Source organism: Cyprinus carpio, chromosome B16 (assembly GCF_018340385.1).
Source record: "Cyprinus carpio isolate SPL01 chromosome B16, ASM1834038v1, whole genome shotgun sequence".
Classification (NCBI taxonomy): Eukaryota; Metazoa; Chordata; class Actinopteri; order Cypriniformes; family Cyprinidae; genus Cyprinus; species Cyprinus carpio.
In genome coordinates this window covers 18,123,653-18,147,081 of record NC_056612.1, presented here as the reverse complement: position 1 = coordinate 18,147,081, position 23,429 = coordinate 18,123,653, and the positions used below count along the sequence as shown (strand labels likewise).

At 33.9% G+C, this 23,429-nt stretch overlaps 2 protein-coding genes across 2 annotated transcripts; both read left to right on the top strand.

Moving 5' to 3' along the window:
* Positions 1 to 1,422: 1,422 nt before the first annotated feature.
* On the top strand, positions 1,423 to 18,400 carry LOC109104852 (tyrosine-protein phosphatase non-receptor type 6-like). The gene is made up of 14 exons (XM_019118159.2): positions 1,423 to 1,556; positions 3,230 to 3,424; positions 8,200 to 8,380; positions 10,230 to 10,346; positions 10,864 to 10,989; positions 12,189 to 12,285; positions 12,417 to 12,496; positions 12,602 to 12,748; positions 12,958 to 13,092; positions 13,584 to 13,738; positions 14,837 to 14,904; positions 15,779 to 15,930; positions 17,363 to 17,436; positions 18,015 to 18,400. The coding sequence occupies exons 1-14, from the start codon at positions 1,423 to 1,425 to the stop codon at positions 18,115 to 18,117; spliced, it is 1,764 nt and encodes a 587-aa protein (XP_018973704.2). The 3' UTR covers positions 18,118 to 18,400.
* Positions 18,401 to 19,459: 1,059 nt separating this feature from the next.
* On the top strand, positions 19,460 to 23,047 carry LOC109104859 (retinol-binding protein 1-like). The gene is made up of 4 exons (XM_042741244.1): positions 19,460 to 19,894; positions 20,734 to 20,918; positions 21,098 to 21,199; positions 22,271 to 23,047. Exons 1-4 carry the CDS (start codon positions 19,819 to 19,821, stop codon positions 22,322 to 22,324), a joined length of 417 nt encoding a protein of 138 aa, XP_042597178.1. The 5' UTR covers positions 19,460 to 19,818; the 3' UTR covers positions 22,325 to 23,047.
* Positions 23,048 to 23,429: the final 382 nt, after the last annotated feature.

Here is a 23,429-nt window from a genome sequence, read left to right as displayed (position 1 = left end):
TGACTCTTGTAGTTTCACATGGTGAGCTAGATGTTTGTCTGATAATGTCTGATAATTAGTTTTTAAATAAAAAGAACAGAAATTAATCTGACATCTCTGTCTCTTTCTCTACGTCTCTTGTTTGCTTTCACTGTTTTATGAAAAAGCCACAAAAAGGAAGGAAGAAGTTGGTAACAGTGTATGAGAGAGTGAGAGAGGGAGGGACATACGACAGGCTTATATACACTGTCAGGACAACCTGCTCTTCAAAGCACCGAAAACTGTTTACATTTCGAGAGAGAGGAGAAGCAAAGAGGGCAGGTATGAAGCCGCTAGACAAGTGATGGTTATGGTTGGTTGTGTAATGGGATATCACTGCACTGCTTATAGAAAGAGGGAAGCAAATGGAAAAGTAAAGGATGAGTGCTGACATATGACACGAAGAGAAGAAGTCTGTACTTTACTGCTCTGGATTATTGTGTATGCCTGTGTCATATCTAATACAATATTAATGTGCATTCAATTCTTTTTCCTTATGACTGGAAGAGGAACATTTGAAAAAGGAAGATGGTCCGGTAAGTTGAGACAGACTTTATGCACTCTTGTTCCAATCTTGTTCAACTCCTCATCTTCCCCTTTTCAGTTTTGCTACCATTGTGTTTTGCACCACAGACTCTTATCTGTGAGTTTTGCAAAGTGTTTGTAAAATTTTTTTTGTACATAACTGCAATGTGCAAGGTGTATTTATATGCTGATGCATGTCTGGCTGCACGTGTATGTGCATTTCTGCAAATGCACTTGGTGGTTTGGTAGACCTTGGTAGAGTGTGCTTCTTGTTGCATGTGCTTCACCATACCATTTTATATATATACATAGACATACACATACATATGCACACACACACACGTACAAACATATATATATATATATACACACAGTATATACCAGCACATATATATGTGCAAATATAATTGCATTATATTTATATATATTTGTATTATATCACAATTGCAACTTTGCTATTATTACATTATGTTTGCGCATTTATAAAAGTGTCCAAATACTATAGGTACTCATATATGTGTATGTGTGTGTGTGCGTATAAAAAGTACTATAAAGTTACATTAGATAACGAAATTTAAAATCAACAACATTTTATGACAGTTCCTCTCGAGTTCAAACAGGTGTTCTAACCACAGGTGTAATTTAACACATTAACTATGCATATTTTACAGTAATATTGCACTACACTACCACAAAGTATCCAAATGTTTTGTCTTTTTTGAACAACGTATTGTTTTTTATCATTTAAAACCTACTAAACTTCTTTTTGTATTTGGCTTGCGTACAGTTAAGTCTTTCACGTACAGTATGTTGTGCCACTCATGTAAAATTTAATATTATCATCTCTAGCGTGTCTGAATCTAACATATGCTCATTTACATGTTGAACAGGTGGTTCCATAGAGATTTGTCTGGAATAGACGCAGAGTCCGTTTTGAAGAGCCGAGGTGTCCATGGCAGCTTCCTGGCCCGACCCAGCAAGAAGAATGTGGGCGATTTCTCCTTGTCCGTTAGGTACAGAACTTTTGGTTTGATACGATAAGTATATCTATCTTTAGTCACTTTTTATGTCATTTAGAGAAAATTTGGTTCTGAGCATAAACTGAGGTCAGATTGGGGGAAAGATAGCCTTCATAACTTTCTGTTACTTTCTGCTTTAGTAAAAGCAAGACTTTCTCTTTTGGCTAAAAACTAAAAAAAGTATTTCTTTATTTACTGAACGTTTATTTACGAAGATTTTTTTTTCTTACTCTAATTTTTCATACCGTGTTTAATTTTAAAGAAACACAAGCTTGTTAAGATACATTTATATACTTCCCTTCAAACCAATTATTACTTTTTTTTGGAATAGATGGCAAGCAGTTTTTTTTCACTAGACAGACATTGCACACAGTGTGGGGATAAACATTTCCTTATTTTGTCTCGTTCTTTTCAGAAGCGTTGTGTAGGTCGTGGTTTTCTGTCCTTTAAAAATATTAATGGACATATGTTTTCTTGCAAAAGTTTTTTTTGTTTTTCTTTTCTTTTTTCTTATACTCATTATCTGCCATGCAACTGTCATCAACAGTTCACTTCACTTCACATAACAGTGCAGTAATTCATACATTTATCTATATGTGTTTGTATTAATTCCATGGAATATAAAACCTAATTTGCTTTTTACATATACATATAGACTTTCAAACATGCTCCAGACATACAATGTGTTTATTTCTCTCTGATCTTTGTAATATAAAAAGTGTCTGCTAAATAATGGAAAACATTAATATGCTGATTGTATGCTTGTATGCAATGTGCGACTTGGATGTAGAGGGCAAAGATCAGTGCCAAAAACTTAAAATTGGCACATGTAGTGCTGTATGATTCTGACCATTATACTGAATTGCAGTTCATAACTATTAGCAATTATATATTTTCTGCGTGTAGCCTAGAAACTGATCATACTTTATCAGTTTTGATATTTGCAAGTCAATTGTGGTTGCATGGTTTTATGTCTCCATCTTCAATTAACCACATTTGTAGTTTAGTAAACCTTTATTTAGTGGTAAATCACAACATCAATAATTGAATTTAGCTGTTACTAACATTCTAATTTAGTGTAAAATCATTCCATTTATAATTTTTTAGATTTTATGTACAAGCTTTGAGGGCTTTAATTTATTGGAATATTATACAATTGACAAAAGTGTAGGGAGAGAGGAAGTGAATTGAACCTCCATGAATATCTTAATATAATGTGTCCTCTTACGCGTGCCACATATCTGAAATGGTGTTTAGTCTGGTTCCAAACCACATTACCAAAGCTAGTTTGCTGGCATACTTAAACACAGCTATTTTTGGAGAAGGTAACGATTTATTCAAACGCAGGAGGACAAACCTGCTAGCCTGAGAAAACACGATGAATATGGGTAATCAGTATCTATGATGGAAAATATTACTGCCATCCTTTGTGAAAAATAGTTCAGGTCAAGTAATTACCTCATACTCACGTAAAGTTTCTACACACTTTCTGAAGTTACTATTACTCCATTTCCTGTGACACTATGTCCGGTTTAAACCAGTTTATGTTTGGGGATCTTGATTAATTATTTTGAGATGCCATGTTCTATAAATAAATATAATTAATTACATTTTTCTGAGCGTGATGCATCACCAGTCCCCTTTCCTTCTCTTCCTCTGTCTCTCAGAGTGGGAGACACAGTCACACACATTAGGATTCAGAACACGGGTGATTATTATGACCTGTACGGCGGGGAGAAGTTTGCAACGTTGGCTGAGTTGGTGGAATACTACACTGGAGATCATGGAACTCTACAGGATAAAGATGGGACCATTATTGAGCTCAGATATCCTTTAAACTGTTCTGATCCCACCACTGAGAGGTAAGCCATCATATTTGACCCTTCATCCTGAAGATGTTAGGGTGTATTTACAAAATTAACTGAACGAAATAGCTCATACAAGCAGTTTTATTTGACTTTGGTTTGATCTAAATTGTTTCTGAGACTCTTATATACCATATTTCAAAGGTTTCTGTGACATGAACAGGTTTTTAGGAAGAGTTTTGTCTGTATTTACTAACCTTGTCTATGCAAAGTAATATCCACTTTTTTTAATCATGTCAAATATTCCGATTATGATGTTTGCGTAGAATGGGTATTGAACTTTTCCATTCCTAATCTGTTTGCTTTTGCAACACCATATACCAGTTAATGAGGCCCCGCAGACACAGATACATAGAACCACATTATAATCATGCTTGTTTGTATTGCATTCTGATATTGATTATATTCATGTATGTAACACCAATCATTTTGGTTGCAGTCATGCTGTTTGCAGTTGTTAGGTTGTTATTTTATTCAAAACAGCTGGAAGGTCAAGTGTTGTCAGAAAAAGTGAAAAACTCAAAAGGTCAAAATCATGATGTGGCATTTCCAGGTCTAGTATTATGCTACTTCATTGTTTGACGTTAAACTTAATGCAGATAAGCACAGCATTTTTTGAGTAATTGGAAAATCCTGTTTGCAAATTTATATTTCGACTGCTGCTGTAGTGGATCCAGTAGTCAAATTATTGTTTCCCATGTAAACATAGCCACAATTTTTTGATTATAAGACTAGGAATTTACATTTATTTTAGTATGTAGTGTTGATAGCTCATTGGTAAAGGAAGTTTTGCTGCTTTGCCCTTTTGGAGAGTGTTTGGGAGTGTTGTATTTGTGGTATTTTATGTAAATCTATCCGTTCAAATACTGTTATGCCAACTGAGAGCCTGAACTACTTCTTCTTTTTTTCTTTTTTTCTGGAAGATAAATGCTACTGTAACTACAGTACAAGTTGACAAAAAGTAGTTAATTACAGGGCTTCGATGTACTTTAATTAGTTTTTGCTATAGCTGGTTTGGCTAGTATAATAATAGCTCATAGTATAGCTAAGCTACAAACAAACTAAATCAAAACAAAAAACAAGTTAAATACATTGAATTTTGGCCTAGTTAGCAACGTTGTGTTAGCTTTTAAATAAAAACAAGGATAAAATAGTATAACATTAGTATTTCAGGTAGCTTTCCCAACACTGGTCACTATGCCAAAAGGTTAATGGCAAATAAACAGGAAAGGTTGTTAATTATACTGTAAACTTGTGCAATAAGACAAAATGTCACAGAGTACTTTCAGTCCCTGCTGTTGGTGCATTGATTTGATAAAAGCATTTTGTTAGATCAGCCATTTTATCACACATTGGAATTCTTCCACATTCTAGTTTCAGTAACGTCAGAAACCGAGGAACAAAACTTGATGCAAATCTCCAAAATTCCTTCCACCACTAAAGTTCATTTTATCAAATTAAAAGTAAAATCACCAAACAGCAACAGATTCATGTTAATGCGATCAGCAAGTATAAATCATTTAAGATGGTCTCTTTGCCAAATGAACATTAGCTGCCACTTAAATCCATCTGCATCAGATTCTGCATACAATTTGCATTTGACTAGACAATTGAAGAACTTTACACAATATACTGTATCAATTTCTCCTGTTTATATGGATCGCAGACATACATCCTGGATCAGCATTGCTAATCACAAGCTTTTCAGCATGACTAAGGCAAGATACACATTGCTTCAGTTAACCACCCTTGCGTGTAAGAGAGTTAATGCTGAAAATGCATGTTACGCACAGATATTGCGGACTTAATATTAGTTTTTTTTCTTTCCTCTGTCAGTTTCCCTTTTTTGTCTGCACACAATGTCTCTATGGTGCAAATGTAAAAACTTACTTATAGGTGTGATATATTTCAGATGTATTTTTGTAGTAATGTTATTATGTAGTTAGTTATTTATGTAATGCTACAAAAAAGATGACAATTCACTAAAGTTAAAACGGTCTAAAAACTGATTAAACTAACGATTAATAATCAAATGAATAATGCACTGTAGGTTAAAGTGAATTTTTATTCATTATAATTCATAATAATTATATAAAGTATATAGTCATTTTTAGATTTGAATAATTATAAAGTGCAAACTTCTGAGACTGCTAGTAATAATGTTTATTTTGAATTCTTTCATGTAATTACTCTTTTAAATTACAAATGCATATTATGATATATTATGTTATACATACATATTGTACACTTGAAATAAATAAATAATAATAAAAAAGTTATATTATTTTATCTGCATAAACATTTCAGAAAAATGTTGAATTTAATTTCAGTAGATTTTAATATTCGGTTTGTGACTTTGTCAGGTTGCCTGAGCTCCACAGATTTGTGTAAAACCTGATGATCATGTCCACAATGATCAATAGAAGCAAAAGCATCTGACCCTCTGTGCACAGGAGATCACAAGATTAATTTCATAAGTTCGCATATTTGATTAGTGATTAGAAATGGTGCAAATTCTTAAAACCCGTCTTATTCATTATGCTGGTGTGGTGTTAAGTTTTCCTGTTTATTTTCAGGTTTAATTAAGATTTTAAATCCCAGACTTGAGTGTGGCCTTTTATCACCATCTTGGTCACTGATTTTTCGTTAAGCACATTATTTAATTTTGATGCACCTTGAATTACAGACACACTCCACCCCTCCCTCTGCCATGTGTCTGACTTCCTCTTCTCAGCTGCGGTTGGAAACTTTAGTTTTGACACATTTGCAAACAGTGACCAGACCCATTCAGGCCTTCCTTCATCTCGCCCCTGTCTCTCTTAGCTCTCTGTCCCCCACCCTTCTGTCTATCTCTTTCTCTTTTTATGGTCATGCTCATGATGAGCTGCTTGATGGGTGTTGTTTAACGGACAGAAAACTTAATGTATTCAAAATAGTGTTACTATGTTTATGTGTTGTCAGCTGCCCAAAAGGTGTGCCCCCCCCCCCCAAAAAAAAAGTCATCATTTACTCTTCATAATATCGGTCCACACATGTATGACTTACTTTCTTCTGCGTAACACAAAAGATGTTTTCTGAAATATTTTTTCCCCTACTGTAAAAGTCACTGGGGTCCAAAACAACTGACTGACTTTCATTGAAAAAGTAAATGCTTACACTTAAAGCAGCTTAAATATAAGTTCACTGAGGAAATGAGAAGTACTGTACTGTACTGTAGGTATATATAACAGCACTGTTTTTTAGTTATGATGAGTGTCTCATATATAAATGAATATTAATAAGAAAGGGGGCTGATGTAATTTCACACACAAGTTTTATGTTCTCAAGTCTAGCATGCAAGTTATGATAACTTGATAGAGAAATGACAATATAATGACAGATAGTTTAATGTATATGCATTTGACACTCATATAAAACATTATATTTTTAATGCCAGAACCTGTAACTTTGATCACAAGTCCAATCTAAAACTGAAAACATAAAAGAGCAAGGATCCCTTTATGGAGGCCTAAAACAATCAAGACACACTGAAAATATTACTAATGATTAGAAACACAAAGACATCTGATTGCATGACTTGGTGTCTTAATAAGACAGTTGTCCAGCTGAAACATGTGACAGTCACATATGCTTAACCTTCGGTCATTTAGATATGTTTAGGAAAGACAGAGAACTTAAGAATCGCTTTAACAAGATTTAGTCAACTAAAAATATAAATTGCACTATTATAAACACCCCCAGACTCTGGAGTGACTTGCCCATTTTTTATTAGATCTGCTTCTTCTTTGTATTTTAAGTCCAAGCTAAAAACCTGTCTTTTTGACTTGGCATATAACCATTGATGAAGCATCATTGCAATGTATTTTAGTGATGTTATTGAATCGTTTTATTATTATTATTATTATTTTATGTATTGCAATGTGTTATTTGCTATTTATCTTGTTTTTGCAGAACACTGGTCAACTTTGGTTGTGTTTAATCGTGCTATATAAATAAAATTGACAATGAAATTATAGCAATTTCTTTAATTTATTAAAGTTGTATTTGTTATCATAAATGTTTATGTAAGAATATAACAATAAACTACTTTATTTCTTTTTTAATAATTTCAGAAAAATTTAATAATTTTATTATTATTCAGAAGCAGCTAAATCATACTATAATTAACCGGTTGTAATTGTTAAAGAGCAATCATGGAAGAACCCCCAGAAGGGTGATTTAGCAAGCCTTTTTTTTTTCTCAAGAGAAGAGAGAAGCAAGGACAAGCTAAAAATACACCAAAGTCTCGAGTCAAGAAATCTTGTCATCAGAAAATTTTCCGACCGCAGTACAGGAAGCTAAGATGTAGAAATTGAGAACTGAGCCCAATTGTTAACTCACATTTTAGTATGCAAGAGCATGAGGACAGACAAACTTTGCTTCATAATCCAGAAATGCATCACTAATAAATATATGCATGCTGGAAGTATAACATGTGACATAAATGTTCAGCGTCTTTGTGTTCATGGCTGTAGTGGTTTGTGGTGCAGCTGCACTTGGCTCGGTTTTTTTATTTTTATTTTTAGGCACTGTCGTCCTCTAAATACCTTGACGGGTTTGTTTGCGTCAGAGATGTCAATTTATTCTCATGCAGGAAATACAATTCACAAATAAATGAACTATGATTAACTTTTGAAAAGTTTCTATTGTGAGAACATCTACAGTAATATCTAGTACCTATAGTATTATGAACTTCAGAATGACTTTTTCCCCCTTTGTTTTTGTATCCTCAGGTGGTACCATGGCCACTTGTCAGGTCCAAATGCTGAGAAGCTGCTCAGAGAGCGCGATGAGCCCGGGACATTCCTGGTGAGGGAGTCGCTCTCCAAACCAGGAGACTTTGTTCTGTCTGTGCTGACCGATGATATGACTAGTTCTGGTAGGAGGGTCTCCCATATCAAGATCATGTGCAATGTAAGTGCTCGTGCATGTGCTCATACATGTATGATTGTGAGTCAAACAAGTTCAATGGATTGCTTTCATTTTAATAGCAAGTATCTGGATTAAGTGCGAACATAGAATATTCTACCTCATAAGCATGTTTCAAGTCCAGTATTTAGTTACACTTCCCTTCAAGTATGTTATCCAACAAAAATCCTTATCATTTGTGTAAATGCATTAAACGGATATGCAACCGAACATGAGCAATACTTGGATTACACACTAATAACAACATAAATGGCTAATTTGTTATAAATAGATATAGTATTTTTCTATGTTCTACTTTTTTTCAGTAAATATATTTTTAGCTTTTAAAAACATTTTTGTGTGTGTGTTGTCCCTTATGAATACAGTCATCACAAAATATATAGGATTAATGCCGATTTTGTATACATACATATTATATATCATAAATTGCTCATTAAAATGCTAAAATATTTCAGTGGATAATGGATTTAGTTGTTAATAATGTACTTTTGCACAGATCTTAGCAACTTGATCAGTGACACAGTATTTAAATGGACAGTTCACGCAAAAATGAAAATTCTGTCATCATTAGATGTTCCAACCCTTTATGGATTTGTTGCAAAATGATATTTTATGGAATGTTAAACAGTCCATACTGTGGTAGTCAATGCGGTTCAACAACTGTTTGGTTACCCACACTCTTTAAAATATCGTCGTTTTTTTGTGTTCAAGACTTGAGGGTGACTAAATGATGACAGAATTATCATGCTTTGAATGTTTTTATACATTTAGCAAATAACAAAAATTAAGTTTAAAAAAAACTTGCTTATGGAAATACATTTGCAGTCTGACATATATACACATACACATAGTATGACATTTGCACACATTCACACAGTTTGACATACATATAAACAACTTTGACATACTTAAAGATATGCAGAGTAAAGCATTTAAATACATACGGTACACACAGTATGACATTGATACGCTTGTGCTTACCTGAAAAATGCCACTAGACTTTGAGTCACAAGTGTGTGCAAACAGCAGCGGGGGTGGTCATGCTCTGCTCAGGGCTCTAAAGAAGCGCTATTGTTGAGCTGTTCAAATGAATGGTGCACAATTATGACCAAGGGAAAATCAGGTCAACGCACTGCCTGTCAATTGTTTATTTATTCCACTGGTATGTGAGTGTGCGTATGTGCTTCAGTGAGGTTCAAAGCGCACACAACACTGTCGTTGCGTTGTTCCCCTCCGAGCAGATCAACAGAACAAACTGTGTTCTGTGAGGATGGTTCCTAATCAACTCAGAGAACCAAACAATTCTGATAAGGCCTAAAACTTAACAGCCTATGTCAACCCTATTTTATCTAAGAAAATGCGAGCTCTCACCAGTGGACAGCTTCTGTTTTGTTGATGCTATTTAAAGTTTAATGCGTATTCTCACAGGTTGTACTATTAAAGTAAAATCTGCATGTCCATTTATGTATTCAGTTTCAATAAGCATAGCATAGGCAAACCTATTTATAAAAAGAATTTTCAACATTTTCTGCACAGCCGTAGTTAATGTGATGAACAAGGCATGTGTGAACTTCAGAGGAACTGATTTAAAATTAGATATATCTAATTTAGATATATGTAAATGCAGTAATCTCAAAGGAAGTGACATTTATGAATAAAACAAAAAGTATAATATGCTTTCTCACACAGTCTTGTGTTTATGTTTTAATATTATAGTATTATTTGGAGGTCCATTTTGGCATCCAGCTAAGGCGCCAGTGAACCCCATGTTACCGTTGTGTATGAATCTAACTGACTGACTAACTTTTCATTTCTTACGCCTGTTTATTTTCAGAATGACCGTTACACAGTAGGTGGTAAAGAGGTTTTTGACTCCTTGGCAGACCTTTTGGAGCATTTCAAACGCACTGGTATTGAGGAATTGTCTGGGACTATGGTTTACCTCAAACAGGTAAAGAAGATTTGTAATCAGAGGGATTTTTTTTCATACCAACATAAATGTCTTAAATGTCAAGCAATAAGTGCAGCTAATCGGCTTCTGGTATTAATTGCAGCACTGTGGAAACTGAATGTTAGGTTTGGTCACATTAGCTTATACATTTTGAGATAATGAGCTAAAATGTTGTAAGAAAACCAAATTGTTTATGAAGTTACTGTTTTAGTGATCTACTATTACTTTTATAGTGGCTAAATGTTGGCTTTGACTTAAGAGCATCTGTTCTGCTGAGATAAAGAGATTCAGTTGGAAAATATTTGTGAAATTGAGTCTTTTACTCAGTGTGACAAAAGGGCCCATCTTAAAGAACTGTGGGAAGCACCTTTAAAGTTGTGATTAATCTTCGCCCTTGCTGTCTGTCTCTCTCCTCCTTTGTGTTGTCTGTCTCCTACACATTTTTTATGTCTGTTTATGTTGATGTCTTGCTCTTCTTCCTGTTTTCATTGTTTTTGTTGTCTACCCTATTTCTCAGCCTTATTACTCCACAAGGTTGAACGCAGCTGATATTGAGAGCAGAGTACAGCAGCTCGACCTGACCTCAGATAACATGGACGGGGCCGATAAAAAGATAAAAGCTGGGTTCTGGGAAGAGTTTGATGTGAGTGGCATGTTTAAAGGTTGCTTACCACCTGCTGTAGATGAATCACAAGTTCTTCATCCATTAGAAGCACGGCTACATTTTATTAACTCATTTATTTTGAAAATATTGCAGTAATGGTACTAAAATTATTTTTTTATTGAAACGTATTAATACTGTATGGAATTCCTGCTTTTCATTGAAAAGAAAATGTTTTGTACTATGGACCAGACTAAAAAACACACTTTTTAAACGTGATTTGAGCTAATATATATATACATACACATATATATGATACCTTTTTTGTCAGATTTTTTTATTTTGTCAGATTTTAATGATGATACTGTACATTGAATTATTACTGAACAAACATGAGTATTGACTTGCCTAGAAGGAAACCACAGAACAGAAACAGAAAATAAAATAAAATAAAATAAAATAAAATAAAATAAAATAAAATAAAATAAAATAAAATAAAATAAAATAAAATAAAATAAAATAAAATAAAATTAAATAAAATAAAATTAAATTAAATTAAATTAAATTCTGCAGATTAGTGAGTAAAAAAAGGTTTCATTCCCTCACAAAAAAAAAGATTGTGTGGTAGTTTTGGGTTCGCGGGCTGGAGTTTATACGTTCACGTCTCCTAACAGTAGCCTGTAGTCAGTTAGGCCACAACAGAGACTGTATTTCCCACTCAGCATAATTCACTTTTTGCCTTTAGCCCACTTTTTGTTCATCCAAGGCAGTTATCTTAAGAGTTATCTTAATTATCTTAAGAGATAATTATTTGGATTTTTTTTTTTTTTTTTTTTTTTTTTTTTTTTACATTTTGTGTTTTTACATTTATTATTCTTTTAACATAAATGGGAAAAAGAGATGAAGTCGCTGGCATATGTTTTAGAACCATCAAGTTTTTTTTCCCCTCACATCATTTACATGAGCTTATGAGTCTGATTAAAGACAATTCATGCATTTTTACATCCATTTTTGTACTTATATCATTTGGTACAGGTTGGTAACAAGAATTTGCTCAACTGTTGCTAAAATTAGTGCTTTTGTACAAGGCTCTCTGGTCGTAGTAAGGTTAGACCACAGGAGCCAAACGGTCGTTCAGAGCTACTCTCAACAAGCAGGATGTGGTCACGTGTACTCTCTGTTTTAATTTCTCTCACTGTCTGTGCTATTTCTGATCTATAAATCTGTTTTTCTGCTTGCAGGCACTGCAGAAGTTGGAAACTAAGGTAACGAAGACCAGAGATGAAGGAATGAGACCAGAAAACAAAAGCAAAAACAGATACAAGAACATCCTTCCCTGTGAGAAATTAATCTTGTCACAATACAGTATTTCTTTGAAAATATATATATATGAAATATGTTTAATAGTGATAAGTTGCATAACTTCTGACAGTTTTTATAATAAATATACAAATTTCTTCTCTTTTCAGTTGATGACACTAGGGTTATCCTGCATAACGCAGATCCCAATGTCGTCGGCTCTGATTACATCAATGCCAACTACGTTACAGTACGTCCACAACATAAATCACAACTTAATCATAAATCTCTCAAATTCTTTTGTTAAACCTCTTTTCCCCTCCTCCTCTCTCTTTCTATATGGCTGTGTTCACAGAACAAATTAATGGATATTAATTACCAGAAAGTTTACATTGCTTGTCAAGGCTGCCTCGCAACAACTGTAAATGATTTCTGGAAAATGGTATGGCAAGAAAAGTCACGAGTAATCGTCATGACAACAAGGGAGGTTGAGAAAGGACGGGTTAGTAACTGTTAACATTCTTCCAATTAATAATTCATTCTGTTTTTTTTTTATTTTTTTATTTAGAGTTATTAATTCTTATTATTATTAAATGCACTTACTATCATAGCCTTGCAGTCAAAAACTTAGAAAATGTCTTGACTGCAAATGTGACACTTCAAAGTCTAACAATATACAGTTCCTTTTCTTGTTACATGCGCCCTCTGCAGAATAAGTGTGTGCCATACTGGCCTACTACTGAAGGAGAGTCAAAGGATGTAGGCAGATATGTGGTGACGTTACTATCTGAGAAGGATGCCGCTGATTACAAGGTCAGAGTGATGGAGCTCACAGCACCACACCGGGTAAGAAAACACTTACCACGCATAGGTAACGTTTACAACACGTCTTTTCAATACTTTTGTGCAAACATTCACACTAGCACACACCACATTTCTGCATACAGTACCTGCAGCCCAGATTCTGTCCCTATATCTCATTCTCTTTTAATGCACTTTATAAAACAGTATCATGAGAACACAGCATTGTGTCTTTAAAATATGGCCTTCTGTTTTTAACAAACACAGTTTCATTATGGTTAGATCAAAAGTCAAAAAGTGAGACCACTTTAAGACTACAATTTTAGGATCTTGAAAAATTTTTAAAACGATAAATGAATAAATAAATAAAGTAAAATTAAGACTTTTGTCCTTTAAAACACTAAAACATTTATGAACATTTATATTCATTTTTCGTTTTCCATGAACACTTGCCTTATGTACAAAAAAAAATGAAAATTAAAAATATAAATAAAATGTTTCTTAAATCAGAAATCTCTTTACTTTTCTGATTTCAGAAAGAGCCAGCTCGCACCATTTGGCACTACCAATATTTGAGCTGGCCGGATCATGGCGTGCCACAAGAGCCTGGTGGAGTGCTTAGCTTTCTGGAGCAAGTCAACATCAAACAGAACGAAATGTCTTCAACTGGACCTACGATCATCCACTGCAGGTACTTGCTCACAACAGAGCCTCTTATAGCTTAATCTACCACTTGGGGGCTTCATGAGCACAAACCATTCCATTTCATACTATTTCAGATGTCCATAAAATATACATCTGAATATTCTTGACATTTTATAGACAGTGTTGAACACTGATGCTGGTTTAAATTCCACTTATTTTGCGTTTCTCACAAAACATCTTTAGGAAAAGCCATAATTCTGCCTTTTTTTTTTTGTAGTGAACTGGTTAGTTCATTTTTAATGAAATCTGAGAGCTTTCTGACCCTGTGACGACAACGTTTTCAGCCCAAAACTAGAAACTTTTTATGCGTTTTTCTTGTTTGTTTACACGACAACAGCATTTTGGGGACTGAAAACACATATGGTTCAACCGTAATGTTATAAAGCTTCTGGAATACTTTTTGTGGGTAAAGAAAGTACTCTCATGAACAAGCGACCAATACTGACACAGAAGAGAAGAATTTGTTGAATAAAGTTATTTTTGTTTTCTTTGCGCACAAAAAGTATTCTCGTAGCTTCATAAGATTACGGTTGAACCACTGATGCCATATGGACTATTTTAACAATGTCCTTACTACCTTTCTGGGCCTTGAACATGGAAGTTGCATTGCTGTCTATGCAGGGTCAGAAAGCTCTCGGATTTCATCAGTATCTTATGGCTTATGGGTTTGGAATGACATGAGGGTGAGTAATTAATGACAGAATTTTTGGTGAACTATCCCTATATGCAGTTTTTAGTTAGTTTAAAGTCAAGAATATTCAGATGTTTATACAATTAAACTAAACTAAAATTACGTTTTTGTTTTGTTATTTTATTTTATCAACAAAGAGAACAGAATAGTACATTTCATATCTTGTCTTAATTAGGCAGGGAGGTTTAGGCAGTAGTCACACCACTCAGCATTTCGTAATCACAGTACGTGCTTGAACTTTTCATGATCCCATACTTCCCACTCTAAAACTTTAAATGAATAGTTTGTTTACTCTTTAGTATTAACATTTGCTGTGTGAAATTCAGTGTCTCGTGACCTCTGCAAGCTTGAAGAGATATCTTCAGTTATTTGTTGCTTAATGTGTTTTGGCAGTGCTGGTATTGGGCGAACAGGAACCATTGTGGTAATCGACATGCTTATAGATATCATTGAGGCTAAAGGTGAGTTTATATAACTCTGTGTTGAGGTTTTCTTATTTTTACTATGAAAAAAAAATCAGATTTAAAAATTCAACAGCCTGGTATCTGAAAGTTAGCCGGTTCAGTCTCTAGCTGAAGCAAGATATTAGCCATTGTGCCCTTTTAAAAAGCACTTAAAACCTCAGGGATTGTCCTGGTAATACTTTCATGGTACTATTCTTTGGTAACATCACATGAAAGGCCATAAGTTTGATTCCCAGAGACCCGATGAACTCATTACACAAATACATTGAATGCAATAAAAAGTGTCTGCTAACTGCATAAACATATAAATTCTCAACTCAGTGGAACAATTAAGTGTATTAAGGTTGTTTTACTCGAATCTCTGGAATCCTGTGAATTCTAGTTTTTAATTAATTCCAGCTCTTAATAAGAGGTTTGCAATTTTATTTAAGCTCAAAAACACTCTAGAAAGGGTCACTACTGTTTCAATATTCACCTTTATCTCGAAGCATTAATGAACGTTACCATAGCAAAACTCATTTTAGATCAGGACTTGAAAAATCACACATCAGAGACTCATTACAGTTGATCATTTTTATTGCAACTTAGGGTTAATGCAGTGCAATCACATTGATTAAAGCATTATAACCTGTGAATGTCCTCAGGCTTTCTGAAACCTACAATATGGTTGACTAACATGCTTCCCTTCAAAATGGTCCAGATATTTTCACACAAATCAATACAGTTAGTCTTATAATCTTATGATAGCCCTATTCTTATTTGTTGCAGCCACATTTAACATGAACACCTCAGGGTGGTACTTCATTCTAGATCCTGGATCAAGCGTGGTCGCAGTTTTTGCAAATGATTCTAAAGATGTTGTCTTTGTCAGGTCTGGACTGTGACATTGACATCCAGAAGTGTATTCAGATGGTTAGAGAACAGCGGTCTGGCATGGTGCAAACCGAAGCACAGTACAAGTTCATCTACTTGGCTGTGCTGCAGTATATAGAGTCAACGAAGGTCACACGAAGGGCTGTCATGGTAAGAAAATAGCTGAGGATCATGGTGAGAGGTTTTTGAAATGCAATAAAGGGAATAAAAGGAAATTAAGCCAGTATTTGGTTTGGGGTCAGGAAGATGTTTAAAAGAATATATACTGATATTTAGCAAAAAAAAGTTAATACATCTATAAAGTTACAAAAGTTTTCTATTTCAAGCAAATGCTGTTCTTTTCAACTTTCTGTTTAGCAAAGGATCCTGGAAGAAAAATGAATCACTGTTTCCACAAAAATATTAAGCAGCTCAGCTGATTTCAGCATTGATAAGAAATGCGTCTTGAGCACCAAATCAGCATAATTTGAATGATTTCTGAAGTATCATGCGACACTAAAGACTGGAGTAACGGCTGTTGAAAAGTCAGCTTTGCCATCACAGGAATAAATTATATTTTAAAATATATTAGCCTCCTGAGACCTGAGAAAAAAAAAAAAACTTTTGTGAATTTAGTATTTTTCATGTTATTACATTAGAGCATAAGAATTAAAAAAAAAAATGTTGAAAAATATTTGATTCATGTTATGCTATGTCCTCTGTAGAGGACAACCGTACTCAAAAAAAAAACAAAACAAAAAAAAAAAAAAAACACCCAATTGTTTTTTATTTAATCACCAATTTTTTTTTAGGTTTCAGGATTTTTTTTCTTACCAAACTTTGTATTAAGATGATTCTTAACTATGTTATGAAAGATATAACAGAATGATTTGATATTCCATTTTTCTTTATGCAGTATGTGTATAAAATGGCCATAAATGGGTTTTCCCTTTGTATACAATGCATCTATAAACTGTATCTAGTTTGCATATTAATGTGTTCATGGGGCAATATGTAATGAAAAGATAAGTGTAATAATGGGAGTAATAATTGGCAAGATTTTCATAATAATATCTAATATTTCATAGGAATATTGAAATTTAATTTCTTTCCCTATTCATTTGTTGTCTCCCAAAATGCGTAATAAACATGTTTTTAGTCCTGGTGTCCTTTAAAGTGGTATGAAATCAACATCCTGGTTTGTAACAGAAAGTCACATTTTGATTTGAAACCCCATAACATGTTAATTTATGACAGTTAAAAAAAAATTTGTCAAATTAAATGATCATTACAAAATATTATCATATTGCCATAAGTGTTACATTTGATCACTAATTTTGAAGACCAAGGAGAGGGAGTGGTCATGATGAAACTTCCAAACATTTGCTGAGCATAAGCTACTCTTTTGAAAATATTAAACAAACTAAATGACCCCAAACTTTTCAACAGTAGTATATCCATTTGCACTCAAAACGGTTCCCATGTAATATCTTATCAAAGTCAACACTGTGAAAAAGCAAGATAAGACTGATATCTAGTTGTCTATGTCTCCCATCTGTTGTGCTTAGAATTGCTATTTATTTTTTGTAACTTTCTGTTACAGAACACAGAAACCGAGTATGGAAACCTCTCAATTCAGCCTAAACACCAGAAGGCCAGTCGCAAAGCCTCTGCAAAGTAAGTAGACTTCTGCTTGTAGTGTATCCCCAAATACTCCCACAAACATTCAGAAACATTCCTCTTACATCCCCTTATCTTCCTCGAACCGATGACCAGTTTAGTAGGCGGTTCATAGATCTCTCAGTCACACAGCCATCTGCTTACACAAGCTTTTTAGAAGCATTAGAACCATTGTGCAATGTCCAATTGAAAGAGAAGGATTGAGTTGGACATTCAATCTCAGATCTGCTTTTGTTTCAGTTTGTCCTTGCTCTAATCACAGAGTTGAACTAATCATTGGCTTACTGGACAATGTTTGGCAAGCCTCTGTCTCATGTTTTGTGGTTTGGGTCAGTTAATAGCTCAAGTTGCTGACAAAACAAAATGTTGTAGACTGCAAATAAAATGAGAACTTGTTAAAAAGTATAATCATAACAACTTCTGGATAATGAAGTCTAACAGCATTTAAATCCAAGCATTACGGTGGACTTCTCATTCACTCCTTCGTTTCTCTAGAAGTTGGGATGGTTATGACGACCGCTGTAAGTTAGTGACTAATCAGTTATACTGATTTTTGTTTCTTTCCTTTTTTTCAGAAAAAATGAAGACGTTTATGCAAATTTTGGAGCAAAGGGAAAGAAAGATGTCAAAAAGCAGAAGTCGGAGGAAAAGAAGAGTGGATCTGTCAGGAAACGATAAAAATGAAAAGAAGAAAGAAGATTCAATTTAATTTTGCTTCATGATTGTACAGCTTATTTTGAAATAATTTTTCAGTGATTTTAAAGAAAACTGAGCCAGGGTTTTACCGAGATGCCAAACTATTTGACCTTATCAAACAAATCTTGCTATGTTTTTGTCTGTGTGTATTAGTTAATTTTTTTAAATTTAGTAAACATTTGTTAAGTTAATTCACTAAGTTGTAATTGATATAAATCATCCACTCGTTCTCAGTTTTAATAAAAGTCATGTGCAAAGACTGTCATCGCTGGCCATTATGTTTATCTGCTGTAATAAAATGAAGGCGTGTTTGCATAGAATGTTTAATTTTCCGGGAAGTTATTGTAACAGTGAGGCCGAATGGAAAGGCTGATGTCCTGCAGAGATGATACGCACAAACTCTGGCCTGATGCCAGAGAGAGAGGGACCTGACTCATTCTTATTCTTTACATCAGAGAGCTGTAGACATCAGGGTCAAATGTGGCCCTTGATCAGTGAACCCCATACAGGGCTGACCTCATTTAACACAGAGGCACAGCGGGGAAAACATTAGGAGAAATGAATGAACTTTACAGAGTGCCACATGAGCAACAGAACAAAGTGTGTCAGAGAAAAAGAGTGTGAGAGAGCATGGTTTGATTTTGAGGTACATACGTAAATTGTGACTATTATGATTGGGATTAAAAAATAATAATAATTCAGTATTACCCAACTTCTATCAAACTGAGGAAATTATTGAAGAACAAATATTATTCTTAGAATTAATTATTCTAAATATTATTATTATAAAAATTCTTAATATTATAACTGATCCTATAATTGCTAGGACTGACAATTATTACCAACTGACATTTTGCTCATATACCTATTAAATGCAGTTGGTCCACATTGTCAGACCCAAAATGTAATGACAATTTTATTATTAAAAATATAATAATAATTTATTATCACTGAGATACAATTATAGTTTTAATACATCTATATTGCATTAGTTTTTATTTTAGTTTTAGATTTTTCACTACATCGAATTAAACTAAATTAAAATAAGAAATGTTTCCTTTTATTTTGTTTCAGTTAATGCTATTTCAAGTAACGAAAATGACACTTTCTGCTGACATAGTTGCATATTTAATAGGATGACGCAGAATTTGCATATTTTAAAGGGGTAAATTCACAATAACTCATTCTTTTTTGTGTGTATTTTTATATAGGCCTTGGTCTATTAAAATTACATTTTGACAGAACCGCAGGGACACGTCCACCTGTAGCACCTCCCCTCTATGCCTGTAAAGCAATCCCAAAATCGGGGATAATTTGGTTTTTGCTTTGTTCGGAGTTGAGCTGGTTTGGGAGGAGTCATAGCCGCTTTGGGGTCTAACGTTACTTCACTGAGGACGAACCGGAGCAGGGTCTTGGAGCATTGTGTAACGCAACATCACGGAATAAGTTCTCGGAAACACTGATCACGGATTCTGCTCGGTGTCTTCACTTCGCGTGCTGTTAGTAGGAAACGGAGTCAATCGCTATAATTTAACCAAATTAACTAGCGTACAATGCGATAGTGCTGCGTAGAGACACGGATAGAGATCCAGACAGATAACCAGAGGGAAAAGCAAGCCCACGGTGGCGCAGATCACACAAAGTTTAGTTGGATTCGTGTCAAACAAAAAACAAACTGAGAAAATGTCCAAACCTAATTATACTGGAATCTACAACATGGTTTCCCAGGAAAATTTTGAAGAATACCTCGCGGCTTTGGGTAAGCAACAATAATTTTATTTATTTTTTATGATCAACTGTTAGAGTATATACAGAGTCTATTCAAAACGAACCACAGTGACTCACTTTGATTGTAACTTGATGCTTGTGTTGACCTTGATGTTCCTCTTCCACCTGTCTTCAAATCTCTGAACATGAGGATGATGTAGCTTTTAATCTGGGTTAATGTAATGAAATCCAATCCAATCATCGTATTGCCTTGGGGGAGAAAGCCTAAATAAGATCATGGCAATTTAGTTTCTGCAGAAAACAACTGGAAGAGTTTAGACGTGTCTGAATTTGTTTCTAAACCCTGTATCATATTCATTTTCATTGGCTAGAACCTTGTAATACTCGTCTCATCATATTATGCGTGGTGTTAAAGGGTTAGTTCACCTAAAAATGAAAATTATGTTGTTTCAAACTTGTATGTATGAATGACTTTCTTTTGTGTCAAAATGTATTGAAAAGTTGTTTGCAATAATGGAGCGTTCTAACTGAAAGTATCATAAAAATGAATACACAATTCATGCATTATATTCCAAATCTTCTGAATTCATACAATAGCTTCGGAGTGATGAATAAACTGAAATGCAAGCTGTTTTTCCACTGATAATCATCTTTTACCACTGAGTGTGACCAGATCAGTGAATTCAATAACCTGCTTATTTCAGAACAAATCCTTCAGACTGGATAAAAAAAAAAAAAAACATTTTCAGAAAAAACTTGTTTTACTGAAGAAAAAAAATGGTTTGGAATGACATGAAGTAAATTATAACAGAATCTTCATTATTCAGTTAAGTATGCTAATCATTTATTTTCTCTTTCTCTCCTCATCAGATGTTAATTATGCATTAAGGAAAGTGGTCTGCATTCTGAAACCCAGCAAACATATTGAACACGATGTGAACTCTGGCAAAATGACGATTAAGACAGTCACCACCTTTAGGAACTTTGACATGGACTTCACTTTGGGACAGGAGTTCACTGAGGACCTGGGACCAGTCGATGGCCGAAAGTGCCAGGTGTGTGTGTGTTTTTTTTTTTTTTTTTTTTTATATATATTTTTTTCCTGGTTAACCCATTTGTAATGTATTTGGGAGAAACACATGGGCCCCTTTAAAGGTAATATCAGCCAGACAAAGGAGTGTGAGAGAGTGTGGTATGTGTGACACTAATGGATAATGTTCTCCATATGTCTTAGACCACAGTGAACTGGGACGGTGATAAATTGGTCTGCGTGCAGCGAGGAGAGAAAGAGGGCAGAGGCTGGACACACTGGCTAGAAGGAAACCTCCTCCATTTGGTAAGGAAGCAGGGATTGTCCCGGGCCAGGAAAACAGCTTTACATATATACATTATTCAGTATCCGGAGGAGTATATAAAGTAATTTGTATGTAATGTACAATGTAAAAAAAATAATTCTGATAAAACTATGAGGATTTATCAATAACATAGAATAATAGGGGATTGCTATTATAAATTGACTTACATTTCTATAAATATGTGTTTGCATATATATTTTTTATTTCTACCTTTTTCAGTTTATTTATTATTTTATTTAATGGCAAATCTATGGCAATTATAAAAAGTGTGAGAAAAGAGACAAACCAAAATGAAAAGAGTTGGTAAAAGAAGAGATGAAGAGGAGGAGGGGATTAAATGAGTGATGGGCCTTTTGTGGGCTAGTTTAAATAGAAACCATTCTTCTTGGCTTACACGTTACTACCATTCAAAAGTTTGAAGTAAGATTTATTTATTGATTGATACTTTTAATCAGCAAGGATGCATTTAATTAAAGACATTTGTAAAAAGGATTTGTATTTTAAATAAATGCTGTTCTTTTGTACTTTCTATGCAAAGTATCCTGAGAAAATGTATCATCGTTTCCACAAATATATTAATGGTTTCCAACATCGATAATTATTAGATAATGTTTTAATTATTATTTAATAATTAGAAGTGATGACTGAAGGATCATGTGACACTAACAACTGGAATAATGGCTGCTGTAAATTTAGATTTGCCATCAAAAAATACAATACATTTTTATTAAATATTTTTAAATAGAAAACCATTATTTTAAATTGTAATAATATTTTACAATAGTACTGTTGTTTCACTTTTGCTTCGTAAGGATAAGAAACTTCTTTCAAAAGCATTAACAATCTTTTCATTTTGGTTCTTTTCATTTATAAAAAGAGTACTTTCAAGGTTTATTCAGAAGCACAGTGGTGATGGGACCTTCTCTGAATGTCTTTAGTTCTTGGATTTAACTCGATCAAATCTTTAACAACTGGGCTACTACTATGAATCTCTCACAATGTCCTTCATCCTTTTTTTCTGCTGTCACGTCTCTCTCTCTCTCTCTCTGCAGGAGATGAGGGTTCAGGGTGTCACTGCCAAGCAAGTCTTTAAGAAGGCTGAGTGAGGAGGGAGAGAAGAGTGTGAGAGAAATAGAGGGGGCATTTGCTGGGGGTTTTGAGCTCAGATTGTTCTTAGAGCTCAGGGTTCAGAAAGAGGTCATATCACAGCAGTGATTTGTCTCTGAGCCACAACAAATAGTTTTTAAATGGAGACTACAATTGATGAAATTGGTTCACTTTCTATAAAACTGTATCAGTGTTTACAGCACCGTTTCCCCTTCACAGCTGCAGTCAAACCAAAACACAAAGTTCAAATGAGATCACGACAATAGAGCCCTGTTGCCTTCTGTGAACATTCAGGAATGGTACTATAATATATGGATTCATGGCACCCTAATACTGTATTATGTAGATATGTTAACAGTAAGCAAAAGTAAGGATTAAATGAGCCAGTAGTTTAGCCAGTAGCTTGTCAAGTACAATTTGGAATTCTTCATTGCTAAACTACATTTAATTTCCAGTGTCCTGCAGTTAGATTGACATATATTAGAAATAATGGATTTGTTAAATCTGTGTGATAGGATTTTAAATAAATTGCAATAGACAAGCTAAAAATGCTGAAACACATGTGGTCTGAAATATGATATGTAGTTTTATTTGTTCACTCTAGAATATAACCATTTATATTACCATAAAATCCTGTTTGTATGAATGTATTTCTTATACTATACTGATACTGATGCTAATTGTAATACTAATAACAATACACACAACACTATCTATCTATCTATCTATCTATGCAACTATTCAAAGTGTGGGCTCATTAAGATTTTGTTAAATTAATTTTATTTAGCAAGTATGCATTATATTGATCAAAAGTGACAGTAAAGATATTTATAATATTAGATTAGTTAAACTTTGTATGCATCAAAAAAAAAAAAAAAAAAAATCCTGATCATGGTTTTCACAATATATAATAAAAATAATGATCACAACAGTTTTTAACATCGATAATAATAATAATAATAATAATAATAATAATAAAAATGTTTCTTGATCACCAAATCAATATTAGAATAATTTCCTAAGCTATAATTTCCTAAGTAATTTATCTCTGTGTGTACCTTTGGTATCACAGAGATAGATTACATTTGAAAATGTGTTCGAATA